The 20,249-nt window shown below is 42.7% G+C and overlaps 1 protein-coding gene across 2 annotated transcripts; it reads right to left on the reverse strand.

The window, feature by feature from the left end:
- Positions 1-13,955: 13,955 nt before the first annotated feature.
- Positions 13,956-19,878, reverse strand: LOC123448740 (protein FAR1-RELATED SEQUENCE 4-like). 2 transcript variants are annotated; one of them, XM_045125731.1, is made up of 2 exons: positions 19,484-19,878; positions 13,956-15,446 (listed from the first exon to the last, which is right to left on the reverse strand). In XM_045125731.1, the coding sequence occupies exons 1-2, from the start codon at positions 19,569-19,571 to the stop codon at positions 14,017-14,019; spliced, it is 1,518 nt and encodes a 505-aa protein (XP_044981666.1). In that variant the 5' UTR covers positions 19,572-19,878; the 3' UTR covers positions 13,956-14,016. The 2 variants fall into 2 exon arrangements, with proteins under 2 accessions (XP_044981666.1, XP_044981667.1); XM_045125732.1 differs by lacking the exon at positions 19,484-19,878 and adding an exon at positions 15,528-17,006.
- Positions 19,879-20,249: the final 371 nt, after the last annotated feature.

Genomic DNA, 20,249 nt, shown 5'->3' on the forward strand with positions numbered 1-20,249 from the left:
GAAGGCTGGCAAAGTCGACAGAAGTATATTTGATATACATGATATTGATGTGTACTTTACTAGTACTCCTAGTAGCACGAGGGTATTGGATATCCGGTTGCTAAGTGATTAGTAACTCGAAATGAAAGCTACGGAATAAATGGAGACTAGCTAAAGGCGAGGTGATGATAAGTGTTGGAAGTGTTTCCAAGGTTGATGTTATCAAAACATCGCACGCTCCCTCTACCATCGAGATTGGTGTTAAACCTAAATAATTGTTATTTGGTGTTTGCGTTGAGCATGAACATGACTAGATCGTGTTTATTGCAATACGATTATTCATTTAAAAGGAATGATAGTTATTCTATTTGCTTGAATAATTACCCTCAATGGTTTATTGAATCTCGATCGTAGTGTTACACATGTTCATAATAGTGGTACCAAAAGATACAAAGTAGTAATGATAGTACCACTTACTTGTGGCACTGCCGCTTGAGTCATGTCGGTATAAAGTGCATGAAGAAGCTCCATAGTGATGGATCTTTGTACTCACTCATTTTTGAAACGTTTGAGACATGCAAACCATACCTATTGGTATAAACGCATGAAGAAACTCCATGCAGATGGATCATTTGGACTCACTTGATTTTGAATCACTTGAGACATGCAAATCATACCACATGAAACAAGAAAGTAACTTATTGGAAGTAATACATTTTTTATGTGTGCAGTCCAATGAGTGTTCAGGCACGCAGTGGATATCGTTATGTTCTTACTTCACTGACGATTTAAGTAGATACATGAGTATTTACTTGATCAATCACAAGTCTAAAATGTTGAAAAGTTCAAAGCTATTTCAGAGTGAAGATCATTGTGGCAAGAGGATAAACTGTCTACGATATGATCATAGAGATGAATATCTGAGTTGCAAGTTTTTTGGTACACAGTTAAGACAATGTGGAATTTTTTTACAATTTATGCCACCTAGAACACCATAGTGTGATGGTGTGTCTAAACGTCATAGCCACGCCCTATTTGATATGGTGCATACTATGATGTCTCTTATCGAATTACCACTATCGTTTATGGGTTATGCATTAGAGACAACCTCATTCACTTTAAATAGGGCACCGCGTATTTCCGTTGAGATAACACAGTATAGACTGTGGTTTGGAGAAACCTAAGTTGTCGTTTCTTGAAAGTTTGGGGCTGCAACGCTTATGTGAAAAAGTTTCAGTCTGATAAGATCGAACCCAAAGCGGATAAATGCATCTTCATAGGATGTCCAAAACAGTTGGATACATATCCTATCTCAGATCCGGAAGCAAAGTGTTTGTTTCTAGAAACGGGTCCATTCTCGAGGAAAGGTTTCTCTCAAAAGAATTGAGTGGGAGGGTTGTGGAACTTGATGAGGTTAGTGAACCGTCACTTCAACCAATGTGTAGCAGGGCGCAGGAAGATGTTCTTGTGGCGCCTACACCAATTGAAGTGGAAACTAATGATGGTGATCATTAAGCTTCGGATCAAGTTACTACAAACCTTGTAGGTCGACAAGGTCGCGTACTACTACAGAGTGGTACGGTAACCCTCTCTTGGAGGTCATGTTGTTGAACAACAATGAACCTACGAGCTATGGAGAAGCGATGGTGGGCCCGGATTCTGACAAATGGCTGGAGGCCATGAAATACGAGAGAGGATCCATGTATGAAGACAAAGTGTAGACTTTGGAAGAACTACTTGATGGTGGTAGGACTATTAAGTAAAGGTGGGTCTTTAAAATAAAGACAGATGATGATGGTGAAAAGTCACCATTAAGAAAAGCTCGATTTGTCGCAAAGATGTTTTCGGCAAGTTCAAAGAGTTGACTATGATGAGACTTTCTCAATCGTAGTGATGCTAAAAGTCTGTTGGAATTAGGTTAGTAGTTGCTGCATTATTTATGAAATATTGCACATAGGATGTCAAAACATTTTTTCCTCGACGGTTTCCTTGAGGAAAGGTTGTATGTGATACAACTAGAAGGTTTTTTTGATCCTAAGGATGCTAACAAGTATGCAAGCTCCAGCGATCCTTCTATGGAATGGTGCAAGCATCTCGGAGTTGGAATATACGCTTTGATGAGATGATCAAAGCTTTTGGGTTTGTACAAGGTTTATGAGAAACTTGTATTTCCAAAGAAGTGAGTGGGAGCACTATAGAATTTCTGATAAGTATATGTGGTTGACATATTGTTGATCGGAAGTAATGTATAATTTCTGTAAAGCATAAAGGTTGTTTGAAAGGGGTTTTTCAAAGGAAGACCTGGATAGAGCTACTTGAACATTGAGCATCAAGATCTATGGAGATAGATCAAAATGCTAAACAGAACTTTCAAATGAAATGCATGCCTTGACAAGTTTTTGAAGGAGTTCAAAATAGATCAGCAAAGAAAGAGTTCTTGGCTGTGTTGTAAGGTGTGAATTTGAGTAAGACTCAAAAGCCTGACCACAGGAGAATAAAGAGAAAGGATGAAGGTCGTCCCCCATGCCTTAGCCGTAGACTCTAAAGTATGCCATGCTGTGTGCCGCACCTAATGTGTGCCTTGCCATGAGTCTGTCAAGGGGTACAAGGAGTGATCGAGGATTGAATCACTAAAACAACGGTCAAAGTTGTCCTTAGTAACTAGTGGACTAAGGAATTTTTTCTTGATTATGTAGGTGATTAAAGAGTTCGTCATAAAGGGTTACGACGATGCAAGCTTTGACAGTAATCCGAATAACTCTAAGTAGTAAAACGGATTCGTGCAATAGAGTAGAGATTTGGAGTATTTCCGAATAGCACGTAGTAGCAACATCTATAAGATGACATAAAGATTTGTAAAGCACACACGGATCTGAAAGATTCAGAACCGTTGAGTAAAACCTCTCTCACGAGCAAGACGTGATCAAACCCCAGAACTGTATGGGTGTTGGATTCGTTAAAATCACATGGTGATGTGAACTAGATTATTGACTCTAGTGCAAGTGGGAGACTGTTGGAAATATGCCCTAGAGGCAATAATAAATTAGTTATTATTATATTTCCTTGTTCATAATAATCGTCTATTATCCATGCTAGAATTGTATTGATTGGAAACTCAAATACATGTGTGGATACATAGACATCACACTGTCCCTAGTGAGCCTCTAGTTGACTAGTTCGTTGATCAAAGATGGTCAAGGTTTCCTGGTCATAGGCAAGTGTTGTCACTTGATAACGGGATCACATCATTAGGAGAATCATGTGATGGACAAGACCCAAATTATAAACGTAGCATGTGATCATGTTATTTTGTTGCTATTGTTTTCTGCGTGTCAAGTATTTATTCCTATGACCATGAGATCATATATCTCACTATCACCGGAGGAATACCTTGTGTGTATCAAACATCGCAATGTAACTGGGTGACTATAAAGGTGCTCTACAGGTATCTCCGAAGGTGTCCGTTGATTTAGTATGGATCAAGACTCGGATTTGTCACTCTGTGTGACATAGAGGTATCTCGGGGCCCACTCGGTAAGACAACATCACAAACAAGCCTTGCAAGCAATGTGACTAAGTGTAAGTCACGGGATCTTGTATTATGGAATGAGTAAAGAGACTTGCCGGTAACGAGATTGAAATAGGTATGCGGATACCGACGATCGAATCTCGGGCAAGTAACATACCGAAGGACAAAGGGAATGACATACGGGATTATATGAATCATTGGCACAAAGGTTCAACCGATAAGATCTTCGTAGAATATGTAGGATCCAATATGGGCATCCAGGTCCCGCTATTGGATATTGATCGAGAAGTGTCTCGGGTCATGTCTACATAGTTCTCGAACCCGCAGGGTGTGCACACTTAAGGTTCGATGATGTTTTAGTATAGTTGAGTTGTATGTGTTGGTGACCGAAGGTAGTTCAGAGTCCTGGATGAGATCATGGACGTCACGAGGGTTTCCGAAATGGTCCAGAAACAAAGATTGATATATAGGAAGTTGGTGTTTGGATTCCGGAAAGTTTTCGGGCATTGCTAGTGGTGTACCGGGAGTGACGAATGGGTTCCGAGGGGGCCACTGGGTGGGCCGACCATGCCCCAAGGGGTCCACATGGGTTTATTGGATGCACAATAAGGTACAATGGGCTGACAAAGTCATCCAAGGAAAGCCCATGAGGAAAAAGTGGAAAATCCAAAAGAGGTGGGAAAATAAGGAAGGAGTCCTAATCCAAGTGGGATTGGAGTAGGACTCCTGCCTCCCACTTCGTCCGACCCAAGGAAGGCCTCCTTTGGCCGGAGCCGTAGGTCTTTGCCCCACCCCTTGGCTCCTCCTATATATACTAGAGGTTTAGGGCTGTTTGAGACACAACTTTGCCACGTGCAACTCAAACCTACACCTCGTAGTTCTTCCTCTAGATTAGATTTATGCGGAGCTCGGGCAGAGCCCTGCAGGAATAGATCATCACCAACACCGGCGCGCCATCACGCTGCCGGAGAACTCATTTACTTCTCCTTCTCTCTTGCTGGATCAAGAAGGCCGAGATCGTCATCGAGCTGTAGGTGTGTTGAACGTGGAGGTGTCGTTCGTTCAGAGCTAGATCGGAACGAATCATGGGACGGATTGCGAGACGGTTCGTGGGATGGATCATGGGACTGTTCGAGGGACGAATCATGAAGACGTACCACTACATCATCCGCGTTTCATAATGCTTCCCGCTTAGCGATCTACAAGGGTATGTAGATCTAATCTCCTCTCGTAGATGAACATCACCATGATAGGTTTTCGTGTGCGTAGGAAATTTGTTGTTTCCCATGCAACGTTCCCTAACATGATGCATATCATATGGTGTTATTGTAGTACGATCTCTAGGGATGTTTGTGACACTTATAGGGATGACTGATAGATTGATTGGAAATATAACTTTGAGGTGGTTTTGCTACCTACAAAAATTTAATCATATGTTCTCTGCTATTGTGAGAACTTTGGAGTGATTCTTTATTGCACGTTGAGGGATTGTTATGTGATTCGATTATGTTAGTGATGTTGAGAGATTGCATAGTGAAAGTATGAACCGTAGGTCTTGCTTACAAGATTTGTAATACCATTCGTGCTCACTTTTGTCACTTGTTACCTTCGTGTTTTTATTATTTCATATTTCAAAAACCTATATATACTATCCATACTACACTTGTATCACCATCTGTTATTCGGAGTAGTGCACCTATACATATTTCCATTGTATTGGGCGTGATGTGGACACAAGAGAATTTTTATATTTGATTGCAGGGTTGTTTGAGAGAGACCACCCCCATCCTAGACCTATTGCAGATTGCTAAACCTTAGGTCATCCACTTGAGGGAAATTTGCTAGTGTCCTACAAAACTTTGCGCTTGGAGGCCCAATAGAGTCTACAAGAATAACCTTGCATATTAGACATTAGTCACCCACCAATACCTTGCCTGCATGACGACAGACACCTTAGCAGAAAGAGGCACCATGCTCAAGGAGGGCTACAAAGCTGTGGCCATTTTCCGCATCAAGGATGCACATGCGTTCATCAACCATGTGACCACGAAAGTGGAAGTAGCCAAAGCATCCCCCACCTGCGAGGTCACTTCCAAATATAGGAAGAGGCCAAATTAGTTGTAGCCCACTAATAGAATAAATCCAAGATTAAATTGAAGTAGAAATTCTAGTCAAAATCCTTGTTGAAATCAAGTTAAAAAACTAACATTGTTAATTCACGTGAGATAGGGAAACAAAAGGTCTTGTTAGCCAATCACAAATGGGTATTGCATGGAGAAAATTGTTGGGCTCTGATGATGAGTTATGTTTGCACATCACATTGGTAACCTCCATAATACTATCAAGGACCCTTCATACACGTTGTAAAGACTGACAATATGGCGACTCTGCTAGAGTTGCTCTTGGTCATTGGCATTCATTCTGATCTCCAAGAGGTCATCGAGAATGTAGTTCGTTGTGTTCATGTGCATGCTTGTGTTTGTGGGCACCAAAACGGACACACAGATGACATACATAGAAATTATCTAACAAAGCATGAAACCTGTGCAAAATTTCTTCAGTCATGCGTACACACACATCACACACACAAAGAGATGCAAACATGCAAAACATCAAACAATGTGAGTAAGCATCTGTTTTACACAAGATACACATCAAATCCGATGATACCACATGAAGTGGCAAATTATTCTCGCATACAAGCATACGGTAGGAAAATAAAACTAGCATCCTTCTTTGTTGTACTCTATCAAATCTTCAGTACCTGTATGAATCATCCCTTCATTCCCCTCCCTACCCCTCCTTCCCCCTCTCTCTCCCTCCCTCTCTTCCTTCCCCCTCTCCCTCCCTCCCCCCTCCCTCTCTCTCTCCCTCCCTCTCCCCCTCTCTCTCCCTCTCTCTCCCTCTCTCTCTCTTGATCCTGATAGTACACCATCTTGATGTACCATGAGCTTTGTTAATATAGTTGAATCATATGGTGATCTTCCCTCTCTATCTTTGTTGTGATTAATTAAGTTCTACTCTTTGAAGATCTTTGTGCTAGATTGAATATTAGGAATCTGAAATTGTTTGATGCATATCAAATAATTAACTCACGGATATTCGTCGTGACATTGGAGTATCTAGGTGACATTAGATTTATTTATGCATATCATATGGTGTTATTGTAGTACGATCTCTAGGGCTATTTGCGACACTTATAGGGATGTCCAATAGATTGATTGGAAATATAACTTTGAGGTGGTTTTGCTATCTACAACAAATTCATCGTATGTTTTCCGCTATTGTGAGAACTTTGGAGTGAATCTTTATTGCACGTTGAGGGATTGCTATGTGATTCGATTATGTTAGTGATTTTGAGAGATTGCATAGTGAAATTATGAACCCTAGGTCTTGTTTCCAAGAATGGTAATAACATTCATGCTCACTTTTGTCACTTGTTACCTTTCTGTTTTTATTATTTCATATTAAAAAAACCTACGTATACTATCCATACTAAACTTATATCACAATCTGTTATTCAAAGTAGTGCACCTATACAATTTTCCATTGTATTGGGCGTGTTGGGGACACAAGAGAATTTTTGTATTTGATTGGAGGGTTGTTTGAGCGAGACCATCCCCATCCTAGACCTATTGCAGATTGATAAACCTTAGTTCATCCACTTGAGCGATATTTTCTAGTGTCCTACAAACCTTTGAGCTTGGAGGCCCAACAGACTCTACAAGAATAAAGTTGCATAGTAGACATGAGTCACCCACCAATACCTTGCCAACATAACGACACAGGCTGCTTCTGCTGGAGTGGAACCATCAGCCTTGTGCTTCTGCTTCCGATTGGAATTGTCGCCGGCATCGTTGTCGACTGCTTTCCATTTACCGCTGCGGATGAGGTCCTCTTCTTCGCCGTTGGCATATCGGGAAGCAATCGCCATCATCTTACTCATGGTCATGTTGCTTGTACGACCAAACTTCAAGTACAACTCTTTGTATCTGACGCCAGCTTTGAAGGCACAGACTGCCTGGTGCTCAGAAACATTCTCAACCCTGTGATGAAGGGTGGTCAATCGCTGAATGTAATCTCTCAAAGACTCATTTGACTTCTTCACACAAAGCTACAACTCGAACAGACCGGCTGGACGCTTGCATGTGCCTTCAAATGTTTTGATGAACACTCGGGCGAGATCTTCCCAAAAGTAGATGCTAGAAGGAGCCAAGTGATTCAGCCACGCCCTAGCCGAGCCATCCAACATCAGAGGCAAATGCTTCATGGCGACGCTGTCATTGCCTCCGCCAATCTGCACGGCCACTCGGTAGTCATCAAGCCATGTTTCAGGCTTGGATTCTCTTGTGAACTTGCTAATTCCAGCCGCCAACCTGAAGTTGGGGGGAATATCAGCAGAACGGATTGCTCTGCTAAAGCACTCGGGACCAGAAACTACAGTACCACTTCCACTCAGACAATCTCTGTCGAAACCATCTCTGTGAACTCTTCCCCTATCGATCCTTCTCTATGCGAGTATATTTCTCGCATCAAATCCTGGATTCCGCTCATCATCGAATGGGCGCCGGTCATCGTAGTGCCGGGACACATATGTACCGCTCCTCGGAGGAGAATGCACCCGACAGCGGTCATCATGGTGATAACGAGGAGGGAACTGGTTCCGCCCCTGGTCTCTGTGTTGATTCTCTCGGTAACCCTCGTCTCTGTGATGCTGGGATGACCCTGGACTATAAACTGAACGGATTGTATCTGCTCTGGGTGAATTGTTGTGCAACCTATTGAGCGACTGTGATACGACTGAGTTTTGCTGCTGCGCTGCTTGAAGCAAAGTGCGAATATGCTCTAAGCCTCTACTAGCCTCTAAATCTAACGGCTGAATAGAATCTGCTATCTTAGTTGCGGCTACAACGTTTAGTACCGGAGTACGATATACCTCAATGTTGTCATGTCGAACACTCGAGAAGAGTTGTCGCTGACGCCGACTGGAAGTTGGAGGACGACGACGGCCTTGTCCAGTCGACGGTTCGCCGACCTCGTGTTCGCCGCGACCGAACCCGGGTGGGCTCTCCACAGAACCGCCATGAAGACCTCCGCTGCTGGATTGCAGCTCTCGCACTCGGAAGGAACATCAGACTGATCTGATGCCGAGTGGATCGGGTTCCGAAGAGGTTCAACACGCTTGATAGCAGCAACCTGCGGAGACGACGGAGATGACACCTAGTGAGCCACTTCGTGCTTCACCCATCGCTGGAGTCGTGAGCGACCAGATTGCTTGCGACGACGAACAACGGAATGAACGGTCGACAACAGAGTCGACGGCTGCCGAAGGAGTACGCCGAAGGAGCTTGCACATAAGTGCGTTTATCCACGGATCGGGAGCGCCTCGATGTCGAGAGGCACCTCGTGAAGCCATGCCGAGTCATCGGCAATGAAGATGAGCGCGTTGAAACGAATCTCGCCGCCCATGAACGAATCGTAGTCGGAAGACATGACAGAAAGTGAAGATTGCAAACTTGCCAGAAGTCGCTTAGACGCCTGCCCCATGGTGGGCGCCAACTGTCGTGGGTATGAACCTGACAGTAGAAGTATAGGGTACGAATGGAGAGGGCAGAATACTAGCTACGACAAGCTTGTACATAAGATGTATGAGTTCAGGCCCCTCTCGTGGAGGTAAAGACCCTACGTCTTAGTGCTCGGGAGCTCTTGCGTTGTGGAGTGTGTGTTACAGGGGGTGCGAACCCTTGTGCCAGAGGGGAGGAGTGACTTATAGAGAGTGCGCTACTCCTCATCAAGGACTCAACATCTAAGGGTTCGATCAATAAGGTTTAAAGGTGTACATTACTGATAACGTATGTATGTAATTAATGCTATTCATGAACATCAGCTGAACGCTTGCCCGTTGGCCTCCCTGGAGGTGGCTTCTGGTCTTCTGTGCCGACTGATGTCTTCCGAGTGGAAGTTGGTTGTCGAGTGAAGGGGAATATCTTCTGAGTGACTTCTTACTGAGTGACTTTTAGATGCCATGGTCATCCAGTCGGAATCTTCTTTGTGACCTTTCAGCTAATAATGAGGTACCCTTAGGTAGGACACTTAGGTCAGGCCTGTGACCCTACCCTAGATACATATCCCCATCACAGCTGTCGCGTCTTTTCCATCGGATTAGGTGTTGGCGATGGCCCCTGTTCGCCATGCGGAAGGGGCGCCACCACTCGTGTACATTAAGTATTCATCTTGCGTATATCCGAGGTTTTTGCGTTTTCATGTTGAAAAACCCTCCTTTTTGGCTCACATTGTCATTATAGATGCTTTGCAGTTGGTAGTTTTGATGGATTGCACTAGGGTTTAGGGTTTATATTTGATGGTGTGAGAATTGGGGCTTAGGGGTTTTGATGCTCAAATGAGATGATGTTGCAGTCGATTCTGATGCATGATGTTTTTCTGTCGGTGTATCACGCCCTCGAAGCACCAATTTCTCTGTGGAAATCAACCATGGTGGATTTTTTGTTGGGCATGGAAGCAACCGCTCTTATGTTAATGGTCGTGCCATTTGCTATGATAATCTGGAGAAGGTCACTTGGTCACCAATTATGATTGAACACCTTGTAGAGGAGATTGGTTATGAGATGGCAGGGAGGTTGAAGGTATACTATTGTGTCCTAATCCTTACACTCAGTGATAATGGTCTCGGGGAGCTTAGTCATGATGAACAGACACATAGAATGTTGTTGTTTGTTGATATTGGGCACCACTCCTTGAGTATCTATCTGGATCATGATGAAATCTTAAAAGCAAACCTAAATGAGGATGATGTTGTCAACTATCCTAGAGCCACTTCGCCTCCAGTATCAGTCCTGCAAGGAGAGTGGCCAGCAGCAGTACTGTAGAAACAGAGCAAGCAGAGGTAGAAACACACGCACAACGAGAGGCGGAGCAAGCAGAGGTAGAACCACAGGCACCCACTCCTATCCAGGTTATATACCGCGAAGTTGATGCAGAGCAAGATGCAGAAGCGGATGGAAATGTGGATGTGCACCAATTTGAATTTGTTAGAAGGCCATCAACACAACAAGATGTAGGTAATCAGATTCAGGAAGAAGAAGAGCCAGTGGTAGTGCAACCGAGTCACATGCAAGCAGAGAATGTTGGAGGAAGCACATCAAGTAGGAGGAGTGGTAGGCAGACCAAAAACAGTTATGTTATGGAACTAGAGGCTGATGCAAGTGGTACAGATGATGAGGATTATGACCCACGTGTACTTGTGGATAGTGATAATGAGATAGGCAATGATGATGATGCCTTGTTTACAGATAATGTTGATGAGGATGAACCAGAACAGAAGCAGAACAACAATTCAAATGAGAGTGAAGACAAAGGCAAGCAGAAGTACAATTCAGATGAAGACTTGTGTTAAGGTGAAGATCTGTGTGGGCACTTGATTCTGATGATGAAGACCTGCATTTAAAGTTCAGAACTTTCAGACCACATGATCTACACAGACCAAAATTCCATGTAGGGCAGGCTTTTGAGAATGTAGAGCTACTAAGGACAGCAATTAAAGAGTACTCCTGCCAGAACAGAGTTGATATCAAGCTACCTGTGAATGATAGGAGAAGAGTGAAAGCAAAACGTGAGGAATACTGCACATGGTACTTGTGGGCATCATATGATAGCATAACTAAGGCTTTCATGGTTAAGAGATATGTGCATGAGCACACATGTAGCAAGAAGTGGAAGATTAGGGCTTTCACATCAAAATTCATAACAATGAAATACCTAGAGAGCTTTAGGGCCAATTAAGATATGAACTTGATGAATTTCTCCAGGGTTGTTCAGAAAGAATGGCACATGACACCTGGTAGGATGAAACTCCAGAGGGCTAGGAGAATGGCTGTGAAAATTATTTATGGTGATGAAGAAGGGCAATACAAGTTGGTGTGGAATTATGCTAATGACGTTAGGAGAAGCAACCCTAGCTCATCCTTCTATGTTTCACTTGATGAAAATGCAAGGTTCAACAAGTTGTACATGTGTATAGATGCTTGCAAGAGAGGATTTCTACAAGGTTGTAGACATGTCATCTTCCTGGATGGTTGCCACATTATAACTAGATTCACAGGTCAACTGCTTGCAGTTGTTGGGGTAGATCCGAATAACTGCATATTTCCAATTGCCATTGTTGTAGTTGAAGTTGAGGACACCTCTAATTGGTCATGGTTTCTTGACACACTTAAAAGGGACCTAGGCATCATAAACACTGAACCTTGGACTATCATGTCAGACAAACAAAAGGTAAGTACCAACTTTCTTTCTTCGAAGTTTCTGTTGCATTACTATGTGAATGGTTGGGAATAGCTTCTGATTGGTTATGTTCTTCTTGCATTGCAATTGTAGGGGCTCATAAATGCAGTGGAAGCACTGTTCCCTGGGTCAGAACATAGATTTTTGTGTTTGGTACATGTGGCAAAACTTTCAACAACATTTCAAAGGTGACATCTTGAAGAATCAAATATGTAAGATAGCTACGAGCAATACAGTTCAGCTATATGAACACGGCATGGAGGAGATGAAGGTTCTTAATGTTGAGGCATACAAATGGTTGCATGTGCTAGAGCCAAACACTTGGGTTAAGGCTTTTCAAAGTGACTTGCGAAAATATGATGAGAAAATGCCTTATTTGACACTATCTTAAAATTTGGTTCCTTATTTGGCCCTCGGGAACTTTTTCTTCCCTATTTGACATTTGCGCTAAATTTCTTTCCCAATATGACACTCTAGTGCATTTTGTCAACTAACAGTGTTAAAGACAGACATGAAAAGACCTTTTTACCCCTTGTGCATAAGGTGGCCACAAATCTATGCAAAATGAAAATTGGGCAGAACCTCCCCTGTAATTTGACCACATATCTCACACAGTTTATATATATATGGACAATATGCATCACAACATGTACAACTACCAGAAACATCCATGTTTTCACATACATCACATTTAGGTTCACATTCACAAGATATACAGTACTAGCATCACAAACTGTTTCACACATGAGGTCAAGTCCATAAGTACATCACATGAGCAGCACAAAAGAACCTCCAAAAGTAACCATCACATTAAAGGAAGATATACGAGAATCACAAGTTGAGCCTTCTTTTGCTTCTTGTGCTCATTGAAGGGCTTGGAGGGTTAAACTTTTTGCTTCTTGTGCACATTGCTGGGTTGTCTTGTGGCACCATAGGAATTTTTTCAGTGAACTCTTTCTTTTACTCTTGCCCCTAACCATGACAGTAGTTTTTAGCAATTGAAAACAAAAAATATTCATAACATGTGAACTAAAAAGAGAAACAATACCTCTTGGATTGAACCAATTCAGATTTGCCCCCTTTTCCCTTTTGTTTGTATTCTCCAAGCTTTTGCTATGGTGAGAAGGAAGCAATCAGAATACATAACAAGTTTTAGTTTAATCAAGTCTAAAAATTTGAACTAGTTGTAATCACCTTTTTGATGTTCCAGCAGTAGAGTTAGCATGTTTCCCCTTTTTCGTGGTTGTAGTTTCCAAGCTTTTGCTATGGTGAGCAGAAAGATACTTAGAATTCAAACCTTGTTTTCATGTATTTATGAGCATGCGTGTAGAATTATGAACCTTGGCGGAAAAAACATTCTTGTTGGTGCTCCATCCTCATAAGGTACAATGGATAACTCACCTGTTTTGGTTGTCTTTATCCTTTTCTTTGGTGGTTCTCTACACAAGCAATAGGGCAGTAGTGAACATGTATAGTTGGAAGAATAATGCAAGAATGAGTAAATCTATATTACCTCACAGCCATCATTGCAGCAATGTCCTCTGGGTTGCCTTTCTTACACTTGTGCCAATGATGTCCATATTCCTTACAAATAGGGCATAAGTGTTGGCTACTTTTCCTTTTCTTCTCACCACAACCTTTGTACCTCACTACTGGAATTCAGAATTTTGCCGTCTGCTTGGCCTTTGCCGTCTACTGACACATGGCAAAGGTACTCTTTGCCGTCAGCTGTCACAGTGCTGACGGCAAAGAGGTGGCTGATGGCAAAAGTTTATTTTGTCGTCGGCCATCTCTTTGTCGTCCGCTGGCGGACGGCAAAGGGAGGGCAGACGGCAAAGCCCCCCCCAACGGCCGAAACCCCACCCCACCCACCCCTCCCCTTTGCCGTCTGCCTGGGGGCCTTTGCCATCCGCCTGGGAGCGTGGCGGACGACAAAGGGGACGGTGGCCCACCAACCCAACCCCCACCCGATGCCTCCCCCCCGGACCTTTGTCGTCTGCCTGGGGTGTTGGTGTATGTGACGTCCCATTTAATTTGCCGTCTGCCCCCTCATGGCAAAGATTATTTGCCGTCTGCTTTAAAAAAGCAGACGGCAAAGAACCTCTTCACCGCATTTTTTTTGTCGTCTGCTGACCGACGGCAAAGCCTTTGCCGTCCGTGGTTCCCCCCTTTGCCGTCTGCCATGGCAGACGGCAAATTTCTGAATTTCAGTAGTGCCTCTCGGTTTTAGGCCTACCAGCTGTGGCTTTCAATAGTGGTGGATGCATGAAGAATCCATGGTTAAATTTAGGCCACTCGGTCTTGTCCGGCATAGCAGGGATTAGTTGGGCATAAGCTGCTCTATATTTGTAAATGGAGAAATACAAGTCCACATAGTGTCGTATATGTGCATTGCTAAGTGACGTGATGAATGCAAGAGCATGTTTGCAAGGAAGGCCGGAAACTTGCCATTGTCGACAAGAACATGTGCCCTCTTGCAAGTTGACCACAAAACTAAAGCCACTACCACCTAATGTAGTCACTTCGGCCACTTCTTTGGAGCTTTCTACCACCTCCAAGTTCAATTCCCTAGTCATTGCATTCAACTTCTTAATTATGTGGGGCAAAATCAAACCATCTAGCTCCTTTGCTACTTTTCTCCTTCGGTTCCACAATATCATAATCAAATGTCTTGTTTTATCAAAGAGGTCGTCCAAGTTCAAGGACTTGTGGTGCTTAATCCAATTGCTAAAGCACTCAACCAAGTTGTTGGTTACATAGTCCACCTTGCAAATAGTTGAGAATTGACTCCTAGACCACAACCTATTGTGCCACTTCCTTATATATGCAGTTGCAGTTGGCTTTGTTGTCTCCATAGCAACCCAATGTTTGTCAAATAAATATGGATTCCATGAGTAAGCAGCAGTCCAAAGGTGGTCATCAAACACCTTCCCATGGAACTTCTTCTTGAAGTTGGTCACCAAGTGAAACATACATTCCCTATGTTTCGCCTCCGGGAACACTTCTTCCACCCCTGTCATTACTTCCTGACCAGCATCGGTGCATATGGCTAAACCATTTGGTGATCCTATGGTCTGTCTTAGCAATTGCATGAACCAAATCCAATTCTCATTAGTTTCAGAATCAAAGACTCCAAAACTAACCAGACACGTCCAATTATGCCCATCAATAGCGGTAGCACTAGCGAGCTGCCCCTTGAACCTGCCCGTCAAGAATGTGCTCTCTATTGCCAAATACGATCTGCAACCACTAAGGAACCCATCTATACAAGGTTTTAGAGCAATAAAAATTCTTCTAAACCTGATTTTCCCATTTATTGTGTGATGATCAATATGCACTATGCTACCGGGGCAACAACTTTCAACTTGTACCTTAAACCTATACAAATTGTCAAAGCTGCTATCCCAATCACCATATAGTTTCTTCAAGGCTAGCAACTTACCCATATATACTCTCTTGTAGTTGATTTTGACCTTATGGTGTTCTTTAAGCTTCTTTTGCAATTCCTTTGCTCCTAGAGTTGCATCTTCAATGAGCCAGTCCTTCACCTTCTCACATATCCAATACTTAGTTGCATTCTTCACCTTCTTTTTCCTTCTTGCACTAGAGCAATCATGACCACAAGGTTTTTTTTCACCTACAAAAGAAGAATATAATTAGTTAACTAAAATATCTCAAACAATTATGCAAAAACTATTCACAGAAGTTAGACAATTACCACTATGGTACACAAATCATCCGTTGTAGAAGCATGTATCCTCCATGGACAATTATCTTCATCTCTTCTTTTACAATAGCTATAATACTGAGTGATAGGCTCATATGGTTCAGAAGGATTCCAATATACAATGAACATTTGTACCATCTTTGCCTTAGCTTGTTTCTCAAACACATGCATCAACTCTTGGTCTGATTTTATTTCTGGAAATGTTTTCAGAACTTCATCATAGTAGTGAACATGCACAACTTCCAAATAACATGGTTGATACTGCACTATTATTGATTCAAGCAAATCTTCATAATTTGTCAAGTCGGGATCAACAACCTTCTCAAAATAAAAACACTTGATATCTTTTCTAGCTTTTTTTGGGTTGCCAAGCAATCTAATTTTCAGCACATAACTAGAATTTGGATCCATCCTGTAAGAAAAAAGAGAAACTCATGCATGAGCATTGCTACGGGATATGAGGCAACCTGCTTCTTCTTCTAATCCTGCATTTGGAAAGCAATTTGTGGAATAAACTCACCCTTCTAAGTCTGCAGCCGCACCATGGCCCAAGCAGTGGCGTAGCTGTAGGGTGGCCAGGGTGGTCCATGGACCATCCTGGAATTTGGCCCATTAGTTTAGTACTTCTCTGGAAAAAAATAAACATATCTAGGCCCAAGTCAGGTCAGCCCATGTACATGCAAAGTCTTGCCTCGTTTCTTCCGCCTCAACGTGCGTTGATCGTTTCAGACTCCTCGTCGACTCGTTGTCTCGTCTACTCGATAGAAACCCTAGCGGCAACTATGCAAGACCGGCACTCCGACAGGGCACCCGCTGAGGCGACGACCAAGCGGCCGGCGAAGGACGCCCGTCCACTTGTCCAGGCGGCCGACGAGGCGCACGCATAGGTACAGCCGACCACGGCGACCAGTGTTTCTCTAATTCAAAGAACAACTATGTACAACCCCGTAAGATTGTGTACAACCCCGTAAGATTTTAATACAGAGAACAACTGTGTACAACTCTTCCAGTGAATCACTTGTGGGGTCGATCGAAGTCAACAAAGCCAAGAGTCGCCGACCATTCGCCGTAAGATTGTGTACAACCGACCAGTGCGTACAGCCGACTGTGTGTAGTCCCGTAAGATTTTTGTTCTTCTCTAATTCAAAGAACAACTTCCTTTTGGTATGAAGATTTGAACGATTTGTTGAGAGTTCATGCTTTAAAAAAAATTGCAATTGATAATTTGTCAATTGAACCGATTGAATCATTAGGGCGTTGTTCCAACTGAATTAATGTATTAACTTTTTTGTAGAACTGTTGCAAAAATGAAGTGGACAGGAGATATTGCATCACTTTTTTTGAGATGTGGATCCAAGAAGAAGGTGGCTGCTCCTTTTTCACCTCTTTCTCCGACACCGGTAGCGCCCGCAGAGGAACAACAAACCTTAGAGTCAGTGCAAGAGAGAGTAAATGAAGAAATTGTGGATTCATCACCACCAGCGCCATCGCCGCCACCGCCGCCACCACCACCACCACCATCTGTTTATGATATTAGTCGCCTTCCACATGATCCGGGGGATAGACTGCCCATTGCATCTTATCCTGTCAATGATCAAGATGCAGTTCGACGAGCATATATCCTCAAGCGTCCGTTCCAACCATATGCACATCAATTTGAAAGCAGAAATATTGGAGGCAGAGATCGGCAATTCAATCCTCTTTGGTTTCATAAACATCATTGGCTTGAATATAGTATTAGCAAGAAAGTTGGATTCTGCTTTGTATGCTACTTGTTCAAAGATAAAAAAACCAGAGGCAATAGAACCAATGCATTTACTGAAGATGGTTGGAGAACTTGGAATAGAGAGGATGTGCTTGTAAAGCATGAAGGTGGTGTAGCAAGTGTGCACCAGGCATCTCAAGAGAGATACAACTTATTTGTTAGCCCCCGTGCTTCTCAAATTGATAATCTTATGGTGAAGGGTAATAATGGGGATCTACGTCTTTACAAGATCCGATTGACTTATTCACTTAGATGTTTGAGGCTTATTTTGCATCAAGGATTGGCCTTCCGTGGACACAGAGAAAATGAAGAGTCTAGCAACAGGGGTAACTTCATTGAGCTTTTGAAATGGCTTGCAACAAATAGTGAAGTGGTGAATAAGTATGCTTTGAATAATGCTCCACGTAATTGCAAACTGACTTCCCCTGATATACAACAACAAATTATCCAATGTTGTGCAATAGAAACTAGAAATAAAATTATTGAAGAACTTGGCGATGATCACTATGCTATTCTAGCGGATGAATCTAGAGATGTATCACATAAAGAACAACTGGCTCTATGCTTGCGTTTTGTTCATAAACTAGGAAGGCCATGTGAGCACTTTCTTGGAGTTGTTCATGTAGGTGATACTACTTCACTGTCACTTAACGAAGCAATTGAAGATTTACTTGTGGATAACCATTTAACCATGACTCAAATTCGTGGGCAAGGTTACGACGGGGCTAGCAATATGAAAGGGGAGATTAAAGGTCTAAAAACATTGATCATGAGAGAGTCACCTTCTGCTTATTATGTCCATTGTTTTGCTCATCAACTCCAACTAGTTCTTGTTGTTGTTGCCAAGGGAAATGATGATTGTGTGTGGTTTTTCGACCGAGTGTCTTTATTGCCGAATATTGTTGGTGTTTCTTGTAAGCGTCATGACATGCTTCGAAATACTAGACTTCATAATATCATGAAAGCAATTGAATGTGGTGAATTGGAAACTCGGACTGCATTAAATCAAGAGATGGGCTTGCCTAGGCCGGGTAAAGCTCGGTGGGGCTCTCATTATAGAACTGTTTGCAACATTATTGATATGTATGCTGAAATCCGTGATGTGATCATCTCTCTTGGTAAAGATACTTCACAAAGGGCTGAATGGCCGAAAATACATAGTATTGTTGGAGTGTTTGAGTCATTTGACTTTGTTTTCAGTGCACAATTGATGTTTCTCATTGTTGGATATACAAATGACTTGTCTGAGTGTTTGCAAAGAAGAGACCAAGATATTCTTACCGCAATGTCACTTGTGAGATTGGCAAAAAGTAGGATGCAAGAACTGAGGTCTAATGGGTGGGATGCATTCCTTGAAAAGGTCACTTCTTTTTGCAACAAACATGGCATTGAAGTTCCTGTAATGGAGAATAATTATGTCCCTTATGGAAGATCAACACGGTTTGTATAACCTCAAACAAATGCAGATCACTTTAGAAGGGAAATTTATATTGGGATTATTGATAAAATCAGTCAAGAGCTCGATAATCGGTTTGATGAGGTCAATATGGAGTTGCTTTCTTGTGTGTCGGCCTTGAATCCTGCCAACTCATTTGCTGCTTTTCATGCACAAAAGGTACGTAGACTTGCTGAGTTCTACCCCAATGATTTTTCAAGCTCTGACTTGATGCACCTTGAAATGCAACTTGATAACTATATTGATGACATGAGAAAAGATGACAACTTCAAAGGCCTAGAAAATCTTGTTGATCTCTCAGTTAAGCTTGTTCAACAAGAAGGCATATAGTTCATAATTTGGTGTACTTGATTCTAAAATTGGTATTGCTTCTACCGGTGGTAACAACAAGTGTTGAAAGAGCATTTTCTGCAATGACTGTGGTCAAAAACAAGTTAAGAAACAAGATGGGTGATAGTCTTTTGGATGATTGCCTAGTCACATACATCGAACGAGATGCTTTCTCCAAAGTGATTGAAGATAATAAAATTGAGACTTTCATGGTCTTAAGAAGGCGGTATACCGACAAATAAGGTGTGTCATATTTTATGCAAATGTAAGACTTGAACATGAATTTTAATATGCTTTGCAAGAGCTTATTGATATGTGCTTTGGATATATTTTGTGTGCATATGTTGGTTTGTTAAATTTGTGGTGTAAATTTTATTTTGTGCCAATTGGACCAACCTGACATAAAATCCTGGCTACGCCACTGGGCCCAAGCACACATCCACGCCCGCAGCATCGCCATGGTCTGCACCCGCAACATCGCCATGGCTAGCGCCCGCAGCTGAGCTCATACGAGTTCTCCATAGCCGTGGCATGGCCGCCCTCCGCCGTTCCTGGGTCGTCGTCCACCGCCGTGTTTGCTCCGGCACCTGCAGTTGTGCCGGAGACGCCACCCGCAGCCACCCCTTGGGCCATGGGCCAGCAGGACGCTACCGCCGCCGCCGCTACGAGCCAGCACCACGCCGCCTCTGCCGCCAATACGAGCTAGGGTTCGGGTGGGATTGGGGATTTTCTTTTTCTCGAGACACGAGAGGGAGGAGGAGAGCTGTGGGTCGTGTTGGGTCGCGATTGCCTAACAGAGGGATATTTTGGTCCCTTTTTTTTTACTTTGACGGAAGGATCTAACGGAGAGAACGATGGTGTCACCTCGGGAAAAAATTAGCACAAATGTCAAATAGGAAAGAAAAAGTTCCCGAGGGCCAAATAAGGAACCACATTTTAAGATAGTGTCAAATAAGGAATTTTCTCAAATATGATATTTTTCTTAATAACATTTGTGAAGTGTTCAACAGGTACATTTGTGAAGTATTGTACATTTGTTTCCTACATCAACAAACATGAGCTACCAATACTTACCATGGTCTACTGTTAATTGCATGTACATCCTAGAAGCAAGGGAGATACCAATACTTAGCATGGTTGACAGGATTTATACACATCTTAT

Source organism: Hordeum vulgare, chromosome 4H (genome assembly GCF_904849725.1).
Source record: "Hordeum vulgare subsp. vulgare chromosome 4H, MorexV3_pseudomolecules_assembly, whole genome shotgun sequence".
In the NCBI taxonomy this organism is placed as follows: Eukaryota; Viridiplantae; Streptophyta; class Magnoliopsida; order Poales; family Poaceae; genus Hordeum; species Hordeum vulgare.

Coding starts and splice junctions, on each gene's coding strand:
- LOC123448740 (XM_045125731.1), bottom strand. CDS start 19,571: ATGGCGATGTTGCGGGTGCAGACCATGGCGATGCTGCGGGCGTGGATG. Junction 15,447..19,483: donor TAGCCAGGATTTTATGTCAG/GTTGGTCCAATT, acceptor CTTCTTTTGTAG/GTGAAAAAAAACCTTGTGGT.